At 38.5% G+C, this 13743-nt stretch overlaps 1 protein-coding gene across 1 annotated transcript in view; it reads right to left on the bottom strand.

Annotated features, from left to right (window-relative positions):
* STK32B (serine/threonine kinase 32B) overlaps window positions 1–13743 on the bottom strand; it is a 320859-nt gene that overhangs the window by 87465 nt on the left and 219651 nt on the right. Inside the window, exon 4 of the mRNA XM_044680894.1 lies at window positions 3007–3044. Within this exon, the coding sequence (XP_044536829.1) occupies window positions 3007–3044 (38 nt within the window). The remainder of the gene's footprint in view (window positions 1–3006; window positions 3045–13743) is intronic.

Raw genomic sequence — 13743 nt, 5'->3', positions numbered from 1 at the left:
AGAGAGAGAGAGAGAGAGAGAGAGAGAGAGAGAGAGAGAGAGAGAGAGAGAGAGAGAGAGAGAGAGAGAGATTATGTCTCTTTTAGGTGGAGTGGAGTGCTCATGGAAGAATTTCACTAGAAGGTATCTTTTAATGGGTGCAATTATCCAACACTGGGCCTTTGTTACCAGAAGATGCTGCTATGAAATGAATACTTCATACAAAGTCTAGGTACCAATTTTAACAATTTATTTTGTGATCCTGTCTGCCAAATGTTAGGATTTAATTCAATTTAACAAAGATGTATTAAAAATCTATTATGTGCAGAGTCCAGGACCAGGCTGAGACAAGAGCAGAATGGGGAGAAAACAAAGTTTAGATAAGGCACTAATCACATCCCTAGGCAACAAAAACAACTCTATTCTTTGCTTTCTATTATCTTCAAATCATATAGTAAACTTATCACAGGCCTGGATGAAAAATAGCAACAACTGCAAAAACTAATCCAGGCTTCATTTGGCTTATGGCACCAGTAGATGGTTCACATTTTCTGAACATGCTGTTTCTGGGGAAACAATGGAGTGACCTTTACAATTTTTTTCTACCCCCATTAGATTTGTAGCTTCTCTGTGCCCCTGCAGTGAGGCTGGAAAGGGACAGAAAGGTCTTTCTCTGAAGCCCCCAATGCCCAGGTGTGCATCCTGAGATAACAGGTGGAAACAAGAAACATGCTGTTTCCAGGTCTTATCAAGATCTTTAACTGGAGTTTGTTGTTCTCTGGCTAATCTCAGTGTCTCCTGATGAATATGTCTTAGCTCCTGCCTCCATAAAGCTTTGCCTCAACACTATAGCTCACAACCATCCCTCTCTTTTCTGAAGCAAGAGGATATTAGAATTATAGATTGTTAGTCCTAGAAGGAACTGTGGAATGCAGATTCTAAAGAAGCTAGAAGGGACCTAAAAATGCAGAACACCAAATGTCACTGCTGGAAGAGACCAAAGCACATAGAGACACGTGTTAAATTTGGAAGGGCTTTAAGGGACTGTTTAATCCAAGTCTTTCATTTTATAGGTCAGGAAATCATGACTCAAAGAAGGCATCTGGAATACCCAGGAAAATGCAGCAAATCACTTCGTAAATGAGATCTGAAAAGAAGCCTTCTGACCCTTCTGGGCACTCAGTCTCAGTAGGGGAGTTTCTTTTCCTTGGATAACTTCCCCCTACGAATTGTTCCTAGAAGTCCAATTTCCCCATAGGCCTTATAGTAAACAACACATGTCCCTCTTCCCCTCTGTAGCCTGATACTCACTGTGGGAGAGAGATGAAATAGGAAATGTTTTGATAAGGGAGGAGATATTTTAAAAGCTGCTACCCACCACTCAATGAAGAGCAGGAAACACATGTATAAACAAATGTGTTAAAAGCAGATGGAAAGACAATTCTTTAAAATAAGTCATTTTTATTCCATCTGGAAGACAGAATCCACTCATTCGTTCACTCATTCATTATTCAACCACCATTTATTAAGCACATACACAAGGAGCTCTGTGCTATGGGGAGGGGAAGGGTTATAACTTTCATACATAGCACTTTACTCTCTATTAAATTCCATAAACAGTTATTAAGCACCTGCTTTTGGTGAGACCCTAAGAATAAGGAAGGGGAAAAAAGAAGAACTGATCCTTGCCCTCAAGAAGCTCTCAAAGGTCACAGTCTAGAAAGTGGTTAAGAGATACATATACAAATGCACATATATATAGATGCACATGTATTTTATATGCTTATTTCTATATGTTACACATATAATTAAAAAGAAAAATTCAATTCACCTATCCTATCTTCATTTGTCCCAGGCTCAAAGAAAGAGGAAGCCCTCAACACTACTGCAATCAATCCCTATTCCTGTATTATTAATCCCATCTTTTGATTTCCACAAAAACTTAATCTGTTAATTATAGCCTAATCTCTACTGGATATTTCCCATCAACTACCAACTCTGCTTCCCCCTAACCCCTTTATCAAAACAAAACACACCTTTGCCTGACATTGTTACCCTCCTATGATATTGTCCTTTCTCCTTCCTTTCACCTGCTCAGCTTCTAGGAAGAGGAGACTATACCCACTGCTCATTCTTTAGACCTTTGCAATATGGCAACCAACCATTGCTCATTCTCTCAGTTCAATAAGAACTTACTTATCACTCAATTTAATGAACTCGTGTTTATTCTTGCCCTCTTTTTGAAGCATTTGATATTGTTGGCCAACCCTTTCTTCTTGGTAAAAGACAAAAAAAAATTAACAATTCAAGAAACAGTAAACATTTACACATGGCATGAGTGCCAGGCACTCTGCTATGTATTTTATAAATATTATCCCATTTGATCCTCACAACAAAGAAAGGCTCTTCTTTTCACCATCCCAGATTTCTACCCTTCTAAGTCTTAAAAGACATTCTTCATAAGTTGCTTTGGTTAAAAAAAAAATAAAGAAGCCATTGCCTTGTAGCCAACATTCTGGTCCCGAGTGTCTCTTAATAGATAACAGCCCTACAATCTATAGATATTTGGTCCTATACTAGCTCTTTTCAGCTCAGTGGCACCTGTCAGAATTCAAAACCCATGATTACCCTTCTGACATGAGGAGGCAGCAGAAAAAAGACTTTTAAGGCAACCGAGTATAATAGAATATAACATAGATGTGGGATAGACTATAATATAGTTGATCAGAGATGTAATTAGCAATTTATGTGCATAGGTCAGGTGGCACAGAGGGTCTCTGCACCTGGAACAAGCAACACAAAATATGTCTTCATTTCAGTTGAAGAATGGTGAAGGATATCAGCACATCACAAAGTAAAATGAGAAGAGGGAGGAGAGGCTAAGAAAGAGCTCTCCGGGGGTTCTAACTCGATGATATTCTCAGTTGTTCAATGTTGCTTAAGAACTGAAAGTGTTGTTAGAATTCTTTCAATATGGGAGAAAGCCCAAGTGTCCCTGACCTTGATAAAATTTTTAAAAGGGCTTACCATGCTCATCCAATAATATGTTGTCTGGTTTGATGTCTCTGCAAAATAAAATAAAAAATTTAAATTAAATAAAACACAATATGTTCAATAAGCTCACAGGTAAACATTACTTGCTACAACAAATGCCCACTAATCCCCAGTATGCTTTTCCTTCTCCAAACGTGAGTCTTACAAAACTAGAAAGATAATAATAATTACTTTTACACAGTTACTGTTCTTTTAGTTATTTGGCTTTCTTGCCATTATAAGTAGACAGATTTAGATATTTTCCAAATCTTATTTTAGGCCCTTCTATGATCTATTACATGGCAATGATATTGTTTTAATATATCAATATGTAATAAGTATATTAAATCATTTATATGTACCCTTTGACCCAGTGATTCTCATTTCTCTGAATATACCTTAAAGATGTTAATTGATGGGAGGATAAAACAAAGCTTATGTTCAACAATTAGAGAAAAGCTAAATAATTTATGGGATGGTATATTTGTGTAATGTAATATCATCGTGTTCTGAGAAACTACAAATCTCTGGGGAAGGCAAACAGCTATCCTCCATTATTAATTATCAATATAGTCTTTTGATGCTGGTGATTGAATGACATTTGATCAGGCCCTTGGGTGTGTTTATGAGAGAAATGGTCCTTTGGGAGCTCCTAGTATGTGCACGTGTCTTTGTGTGTGTGTGTGTGTGTGTGTGTGTGTGTGTGTGTGTGTGTGTTTTGGAAGATAGAGAAATAACTTTTGAGAGAGAGAGAGAGAGAGAGAGAGAGAGAGAGAGAGAGAGAGAGAGAGAGAGATGCAAAAGTGAGATGTCCTGCTTATGGAAAGATGTAAGGGTCAAAGGACCATAGATTTAGTACTAGAAGGGATCTCATAGCACATATAATCCAGGGTTTCTTAACCTCTTTTATGCCATGGACATCTCTGTCAGTCTGATAATGCCTAGGGAGCTCTTCTCAGAATGTTTTTAAATGCATGAAATAAGAGATAGGATTACAAAGGAAACCAATGAAGAAGCAGAAAAGACCATTAACAGACAGATAAAACTGGTACAACTGAAACAATATGGAAACCTCTTTATAACTTGTAGCCTTTGGGAGTTGCCTAAGCCACAGGGAAATTAAAAGACTTGTCCAAAGTCACACAGTTGGAAAGTGTGAGAAGAGGGATTTGTAGAGAGGTTCTTCTGACTTCAAGTGTTGTATTATTGATTAAAGATATATCTGGAAATTGTCAATGTTATTCCATTTCTTCCCTACTTCTCCCACAAGCATTTCCTTGTAGAATTTTATAGGAGCTTGAGTATACCCAACTTAAATCCAATTCTCAAGACATCATGTAAAAACAAACAAGAAAATGATTGGGTGTTGATTATAGGATATTAATAATAGGGGCAGAAGGGATGATGATGATGATGATGATGATGATGATGAGGATGATGTTGATGATGATGTTGTTGTTGATGATGATGATGTGGAGGTTGGTGATGATGTTGTTGATGACAGTGTTGATGATGATGATGTTCTGGTTGATGTTGAGTTATTGTTGATGATAATGTTGTTGATGTTGTTGTTGATGATGATGATGATGTTGATGATGACAATGTTCATGATGATGATGTTCTGGTTGATGTTGTTGATTTGATGTTGATCATGATATTGATGTCAATGTTAATGATGATGAGGAGGATATAACAAGAGAGTATACCATTTGTGTGTGGTAGGGTGGGCAAGGCAGTGTAGGCAGAGGAAAGAAGTAACCTTCTTCCCTAAGAGGTACTCTCTATGTTGGAGGAGTCATCTTGAAAAGGAGTGGTGTGGCTACTAGAAATCATTCAAAGGGGACAATTTAAATTGAATTGGTGGTTAAGGTAGAAGAAGAAGCAAGTTCTGTAGGAATACAGGTATGCAAGTGAATGTGTCCTAAGTTATGGCTCATAAATATTACTGGTTGCTCTCCTTTTCAGAAGAGGATCAATAACATCATATGTGATATCTTGACTAGAATTTGAATTGGATTTAAGTTGAGGTAAAGTTCTACAAAGTCATCAGCCTTACTCTCTTTTCCATTGTCCTAGATGTCAAATGGAAGGATAAAATTCAGGATGGCTGATGATGACTCAGAATGTAGTAGGTGAACTTGGCTTCTTCAATGTCTAAGTGCTCCATAGTACCTGCTTCAAGGTTCTTCATGTTCGCTGGAATAAATTATTTTCATCTATTCTCCTGAGGCATGTCTTCACATGCTTGGAGTAGACATCCCACTAAATTACTTATGGGTTTGAGGCCCATCAGTTACCCTTAACCTGGTTTAGCTCATGTGACAAGATGATTTTATTAGGGTGTAACCACTGTTCGTGCATAGCTTCTTGGAGCCACAGGTGAAAGTTGAGTGCCAAGTAGACACCGAAGAGAGATAAGCATTCTGAAAAGGGTTCAACAAACCATCCCCAAGAGATACTAATTTTCTTTGAACACCCCAAACACCCCTGGTGGTGTCTTACATGGATTCCCTTGCAGCTGCCAGTTTCCTATACACATTTATCCATGCTTTGTTTAGCTATCTCTGAGCACTGTAAAAAGGGAAGTTGGAAAGATGTATGACTAGGACAAGGAAGCAGCATGGATCAGTAAATCATATTTCTATTCCCTGATAACACCATAGCTGGTGCTTATGTCCTTGTTTAAAACTGGAAAAATTTCTGAGTTTCCTCCTTTATAGAATAGGAAGATAATGATAAATGAATCAGGATTTCAAAGAGTCCTTATAAAGTATAATTCATTTACCATAATCATTGAGTATCATGGAAATATAAGATTTGCACAAAATTTGAAGGAGGAAAACTAGAAAGTATGATCTATAAGGCTTTTTTATCTGGGATCCATGAACTATTTTATACATTTGTATTTAATTATAGTTGATTTCCTTGGTAATCCTATGTATTTTGTTTTATGCATTTAAAAAATGTTATTCTGAAGAAGGGTCCTTAGGCTTCACTAGTCTTCTAAAGAGAAACCTGACACCAGAAAAGATGAGGAATTCCTACTTTAAATGGACTTCACACTGCAAAATGTGCCTTTATGGAATTATAACTTAGTTATTTGTGTACATTTCTTATCCTGCCCCCATCTCAGAATAATTTTTTTACTCTATTCTTCCTCGCTGTACTTCTTCATCCTATACAATCAGTTACCAAGTCTTATTGATTCTATTCTCTAACATTTCTCACATGCATCCACATCCTCCTCTCTGCTTCACAGTACCCCACATCACTTATCCAGGTTTTCCCTACTTCTTATCTGAACTATTGTAATATTATTTTTTCCAAAAGGGCTTCCTGCCTCCAGTCTTATCCATTTTATCTATCCCATAGCTGCCATAATAATCTTCCTCATGAACATAACAAATAGATTATTCCTTTGCTCGAATGCTTCCAGTGACTCCCTATTACCTCTATGATGAAATAAAAACTTCTTCCCATGCCATTCCAAGCCCTCCAGATCAATATACTCTAACCAATCTTTCTGGCTCTATTTCATAGAGCTCCCCAACCTTCATGTTCCCTTTAGGATTTCTGCTTCCTAGGTGTATTTCTCTGTGTGTTTCTATGGGGGGTGTGTGTGTGTGTGTACACTGCTGAAGGGTTTTGCTAAAGATAACTGTATTATAAGGTCACTGACAGCTGCATCCTTGTGAATACTTTCTGAGGCCTTTCCTATACTCTAGGGAGGGTTTGACACAGAAGACAATATCAAGAAGTGGTAAATTCCAAGATTTAGGCTATAAAAGTCAAAGGAATTGATAGAGGAAGAGCAAAAAGGGATGAGTAATCAGGGAAAGCTTCAAGAAAGAAATGGACTTTGAGTTAGAACATGAGGGATGAATACAATGGATTTGAATAGGGGAGGGAGTATCAAGAGGGCATTTCAGGTAAGGGGAAGAAATCAAGCAAAGGCACAACTATGGGAATGAGCAAATCCAGTTCCTGATTCATCGTTCTTGGAAGCAACAAGCTTGAAAGGCAGAGTTAAATACATAAATACTTAGCTATTGATTATGAACTGTTTGACCTTGGATAAATCCCTTTGAGACAGTAGAATCTGTTTTAGACAAGTTGAGTTTGATATAACTTTAGAATGATTAATTAAAAAACCAGTTCCTGATACAAGATTTTTATTCAATAGAGAGAATAAGGCTAAATCTGTAGATATATGAGTCATTAGTGTAGACTTGATTAAGCCAGTGGGAGTTGACGAGATCACTAAGAGGCAGTGTTAAAAAAACCTGGGGTCAGCTAGGTGACTCAGTAGACAGAAAGTCAAGTCTGGAAAAGGAAGGTCCTGGGTTCAAATTTGGCCTCAGATATTTCCTAACTGTATAACCTTGAGCAAGTCCAGTCCTTACTGTTCTTCTGCCTTAGAACCAATGGGAGGAAGGGGTTTTATTACAGAAAAAATCTAAAGGGCCCAGGATAAAATGCAGGTATTAGATATAGATAAAACATTCTAGCATTCCTTTTAGCTTAAGCATTCAGTGAATGATGTGGCACCCTAGAAACAGTGCTGGATTTGAAGTCAGAGGTTTGGGTCTTCAGTTATTTTCAGTTTTTCCAACTCTTTATGATTCCTTTTGGGGTTTTCTTGGAAAAGATAGTAGAGTGGTTTGCCATTTCCTTTTCCAAGGTGAGGAAACTGTGGCAAACAGGGTTAAGTGACTTGCCTAAGGTCACACAGCTAGTAAGTGTCAAAGGTTGGATTTGAACTCAGGTTTCCTTGGCTCCAGGCTCTACACTCTGTCTATCATTGTGCCATCCTGATGTCCTGGGTTCAAACCCCACCTTTGTTATTTTTTTTAAAACCCTTATGTTCCATCTTGGAGTCAATACTGTATATTGGCTCCATGACAGAAGAGTGGTAAGGGGTAGGCAATGAGGGTCAAGTGACTTGCCCAGGGTCACACAGCTAGGAAGTGTCTAAGGCCAAATTTGAACCCAAGATCTCCCATCTCTAGGCCTGGCTTTCAATCCATTGAGCTACCCAGCTGCCCCCACCTTTGTTACTTTTTAACTATGTGACTTTAGGGGAATCACTTAACATCTCTGAGCCTAAATTTTCTGATTTATATAATGGGATGTTTGGACTAGCTGAGGCCATATCTAGTTCTAAATATATACTATGGCGTTTTTTTTTCTTTCTGCTGCTTGCTGAGAGATAGGCTCTCTCTCTCTCTTTCTCTCACATGCTGCTTTCTTTAGTGAGCACCAGATCGCTAGGCAAAATCATTAGAAAGTAAGTGTGAAGGAGCCCAGGCTCTGTATCTTTGGATTTGATTAGACTAGCATTTTAGCAGCATAACTCCTTATCTGAGCATCAGAGGGCAAGATGACTTCAGAATTATTTCCATAAGGGCTGTTGTTCAGGGTGATCATATCTCAGTGCTAAAAATTCACTCCACCAAAACTGGCCCCATACAATTAGAAAGTGAGGGGGAAGGAAAGCTGCACAAATGGGAGAAAGGTTGGGATGACTCAGGCTTAGGACAATGCTATAATTCAAGAACTGGGGGAAAATGACATTATTATGGAAAGTAGGTAAGCAGAACTATAAAACTTGGTGTCCTTCATGAATTATTTTGACCCCAATGAAATGAAACACAAAATGTCAGATGGGCTATATAACACCATCGTCTGTTGAATGGTAAAATACACAGCAGATTGGGGTGATTTTTGCTTTATATGTATCTGCAGTGGGTTACTTGTCTTTCTATTTCCCAGTTCTGATTTTAGGTGTTAATAAAAGCAAAATGAAGATTCTGCATGAAGAAGGTAAAAAAAAATGAAATAAGAGTTTATTGATATTTTTATCACGGACTAGAAAAACATATGTCTGCATAGGTTTAGAATCAGAGTTTTAGAGTTGGGAGGGATTTGAGAGTATAGAACATCAAAGCTATAAAGAAAATTACAAGATAAAATATCAGAATGAGATGGAACTTTGTTTCACATCTAGGGGAAAGTAATCTAGGTCAGGGATCCCTGATAATTTTCAATGTGTATGATCCTTGTTTCTCACCTACTATCTACCGATTGACTTGGGGTCAAGGGACAGCTAGGCAGTTCAATGTCTAGAATCTGGAGGACCTGGGTTCAAATCTGGGCTCAGATTCTTCCTAGCTGTGTGACCCTAGGTAAGTCACTTAACTCCAATTACCTAGTCCTTACTTTCCTCCTTGGAACCAATACCTGAGCACTTTATCTTCTGAGACAGAAGATAAAGGTTTAAATAAAAAAAAGAATGTCTGGAAGTCAGTGGGGGGTGGGAAATATTAATAAGGTGGTTTCATAACTTCTAGCTACAACGTTCTTCCCATGCTTCTTGCCATGCCTCTATCCATACTGTAAATGCCCTTGGACATGAGTAAATAGCTGGAGAGGGAGCCCTTTGGTCAGTCCCATCAGTGCTTGTAATTATTTCTTCAAGTCAATCAATTGGGGACACAATCTAACTTAGAAGGGAAATACTTTGGGTATTCTTAGCATTCGAGAAGTCATCTTCTATCTAAGCAAAAACTTTTCTGCTGTTATTTGAGCCAATTTCCTTCCATTTTATCTTTCTTGAAAATGAGGAACAGCTAGTCACTGTGTTTTGTTATTGTATTGTTATTTTGTTTTTTATTCCAGCAAGGTACAAATACCAGCATGGCTAGAATTGATTAATTCACTTCAAAAGCTATTTCACTGCATGGTATCTGAATGCAAACTTGGTTACTAAGGCAATAGTAATTCCATCTAATGATTTTCAAGCCTATCTCATGGAAACTTTGAAGCATTTGAGATAGGCAAACATATTGAGGGACATAGGAGCATAAGACTTCCCATCAAATGTGGGAGAACATTTTCAACACAATTCCCTGAGTAAATATTGGGGTAAGGATAGGGAAGAAATAATCATGATGTCCATCTCAAAGGGTCTACCCATACTGTAGGTTAAATAGCTTCCAACTGAGATGGCTAAGTAGCACACTTGATAGAGCGCCAGACCTGGTGTAAGGAGAACCTGGATTCCAATCTGGCCTCAGACACTACCTAGCTGTATGATCCTGGGCAAGTCACTTAACTCCAATTGCCTAGCACTTTCCACTCTTCTGTCTTAGACTTAATATTAAGACAGAAGGTAAGGGTTTAAATGAATGAATGAATAGATAAATAAATAAGACAGAAAGTAATGGTTTAAATGAATGAATGAAAGGATAAATAAACAAACAAACAAATAAGTGAACAAATAAATAGATGAGTGAATGAATGAATAAATAAATAGATAAATGAATGAATGAATAAATGAATGATTGAATGAACAGATGGATAGTTTCCACCCAGGTATAATTTGAAGGGCACCAAAAGGTCCACCAGTACCCAAATATCTCCACTGACTAGCTCTAATCAAACTGTATCTGAAGTATTGTGCTCAATTTGGTGAGAGATATTTTAGACAAAGATATTGATGGGCAGACACAGAGAATGGTGATCAGGATGGTGAAGAAACTCTCTTTAAATGAGATAAGAAACTTAACATAAAGGGTCACCTTCCCTGAAGAGACCAGAGTAAGGATATATAAGCTAATTTCAGTGTAACCCAAATGCTTTACTTCAAGGCAAACCTTTTCCTAAGTTTCCTTCCCATATCCATCAGTGATACTGACAGGGTTTATGCCTGACCACTACTCTGGAAATCCGTGATACTCTTCAACCCTTTCAAGTCAGAAATGTTATCTCGTTTGTGACACACGATGCTCACTGCCGGATACTCTTGTCAGAGTTTGGTCATGGAAGAGCGGCTTTGCGGTTCTGAGGCTGAATATGTAGGCCAAGCCACCATCACTCAGTTGTTCTCTTTCCTATACCTTGGGTCCTACCTATGTAGCAGCCCAGACTTCATCACCGACTCACAGAATTATACCAGAATAACACAGACTTGTTCCATAAACTCCTGATAATTCTTCCCCAGAGGGTCACATCAAAGAAACACAGAAGCAGAAATTAATCTCAGAATGTCATCTTTAAGTCATATACAGGCTGCCCAGAACTTTGCCTGAGATTGCCACATCTCTGCTTTCTCACACTTTCTACCATGCACCTAAGAAAAGATGGACCACTTGGATCACTGAATATGGCTCAAATACATCTTCTCCCCCAACTCAGATTGGAGTGGAGCCATAGATGTTTTGCCTCTTTCCTCCCACTCCCATGACTAACTATTTCTAACACTCTTGGTATATGGGGCATTCAAGGGCGAGCATCTCTGGTGTGAGGGCTTGCTGCGCCTTTTTCAGGGCTGCTCAGCCACCTCTGCTATCCACCTGTCACTCAGCTCTCACCAGAGACTCCAAAAAGTGAAGCTGAAGCATGTGCAATGATCATACCCTGGTAAGACCATCTCAGCATACAGGCTAAACCAGTCTGAGGGTAACTGACAGGCTTCGAAAATCTTCATTGACTTAGGGAGATGTCTACCCAAAGCTTGTGAAGTCTTCCCCAGGCAAAACGGGTGGTTAAGAACAATTTGTTCCAATGGCCACGAAGGCAGCTGAAGCAGGCACTGTGGAGCACAAGACGTTGGCCTGAGTTTTATCTTACCACTGGGCTGCTATGACTCTGGAAGAGAGAGTGAGACTTTGTGCAACTCTGCCTCGCTTAAATCCGATTTATGGGCAAGTGGAGGCATCACCCCCTGACATCATTGATCCTCTTAGAAGTCAAGGATGAACAATAACACTAACATTCTTAACTGTATCTGATTTTTTAGTAAGCAAACTCTTTAAAAAGTAAAAGTAAAAAAAGTAAACAGAAAGGGCGAGGTAATGGACAGAGCCTCAGCCTAAGGGTTCTCGTCCCTAGTCTTAACTTCACAAATTGTTTGATTCTGAACACTTTTTTTAAATTTTCCTTATCTGTGAAAGGGGGCAAATAATTTCTAACCTATCTATCTCAAACACTTACTGTAAGGATCAAATAAAGGAGTTTTTTAAAAGGGTGGAGAAAACTATTTAAATGCAATTAATATTTCTACATATGTTGATCCCCAAAGTGTTTTTTTATGCTTACCTTCTTAGAATCAATAGTAAGTATTGGTTCCAAGGCAGAAGAGTGGGAAGGGCTAGGCAATGGAAGTTAAGTGACTTGCCCATGGTCACATAGCTAGGAAATGTCTGATGCCAGATCTGAACCCAGGTCCTCCCAACTTCATATAGCCATTTTGCCACCCAGATGTCCCCCCCAAATCCTCCCCACAAAACAAAAGCCTTAATGAAGTTAGAAGCTTTAATGTCTTAAACATAAAAGTCAAAACTGGGAGGGAACTTAATTGACACCTAAGGGTTATTAAGCTTTAACAACTTTAAAATGTACTAAGATTTTGGTGCACATTGATTTGTTTGTTTGTTTTAAACTCATACTTTCTGTCTTAGAATCAATACCTTGTATTGGTTTCAAGGCAGAAGAATGGGAAGGGCTAAGCAATGGGGGTTAAGTGATTTGCCCAGGGTCACACAGCTAGGAAGTGTCTGAATTCAGATTTGAACCTAGGACCTCCAATCTGTGGGCTTGGCTTTCAATCTACTAAGCCACTTAAGTGTCCCCTTTTGGTGTACATTGTAGCAGTGGTTCCCAAACTTTTTTGTCCTATTGCCCCCTTTCCAGAAAAAATATTACTTAGACCCCTGGAAATTAATTTTTTTAATTTTAATAGCAATTGATAGGAAGGATAAATGCACCTGTGGCCATTACCACCTCCCTAGATCGCTGCAGCACCCACTGGGGGCGGTAGCGCCCACTTTGGGAATCACTGTTGAAGAGCATCAAAGATTATAAGAACTTTTGAGATCACTTAATTTAAACTCTTCATTTTACACATGAAAAAACAGATATCCAGAGTGTTCCAGTATCTTACCCAAAGTCCCATAGGTAGTAAGTGGTATAAATAGGAAGGAAATTAGGTGGTGCAGTGGATAGAGCACTGGACCTAAAGTCAGGAAGATGTCTCTTCCTGAGTTCAAATCTGACTTCAGAAACTAGAAATTTTCTGACCCTGGGCAAGTCACTTAACCCTGTTTGCCTCAGTTTCTGTATATGTCAAATGAGCTGCAAAAGGAAATGATAAACCATTTCAGTATCTCTGCCAAAAAAAAAACACAAATGGGGTCAAATGAATCCAGGAATAAGCTGCCATTCAGACAGGAATGAAAAATGACTGAATAACTTCTGAATTTCAATATGGTGTTCTTTCATGCAAAGTGATCCTACAAAACTATAAGGCTGATTTTCCCCAACATACATCCTGAAAGAAGGCTTTTTCATATAATAAGTAGAGTGCTGACCTTGAAGTTAAGAAAACCTGGGTTCAAATTGCATTTACCAGCTTCAGGCCATTGCCTTTCCTTTGCTGATGATCTCTAATTGATTCTTTGCCCATTTGCATGGACTTCTTTTTTTTTTAAGGTTAATCTACATTATTTTAATTTTAATCACTTTTTTTCTTTTTTTTTAAATTTAAACATTTATTAATATTCATTTTTAACATGGTTACATGATTCATGCTCCTACTTTCCCCTTCAACCCCCCCCCGCACCCCCCCCCTACCCTTGGCCAATGCGCGTTTCCACTAGTTTTGTCATGCGTCCTTGATCAAGACCTATTTCCAAATTGTTGGTAGTTGCATTGGTGTGGTAGTTTCGAGTC

This window comes from Gracilinanus agilis, chromosome 6 (genome assembly GCF_016433145.1).
Source record: "Gracilinanus agilis isolate LMUSP501 chromosome 6, AgileGrace, whole genome shotgun sequence".
Lineage (NCBI taxonomy): Eukaryota > Metazoa > Chordata > Mammalia > Didelphimorphia > Didelphidae > Gracilinanus > Gracilinanus agilis.
This window is presented reverse-complemented; position numbering and strand designations above follow the sequence as displayed.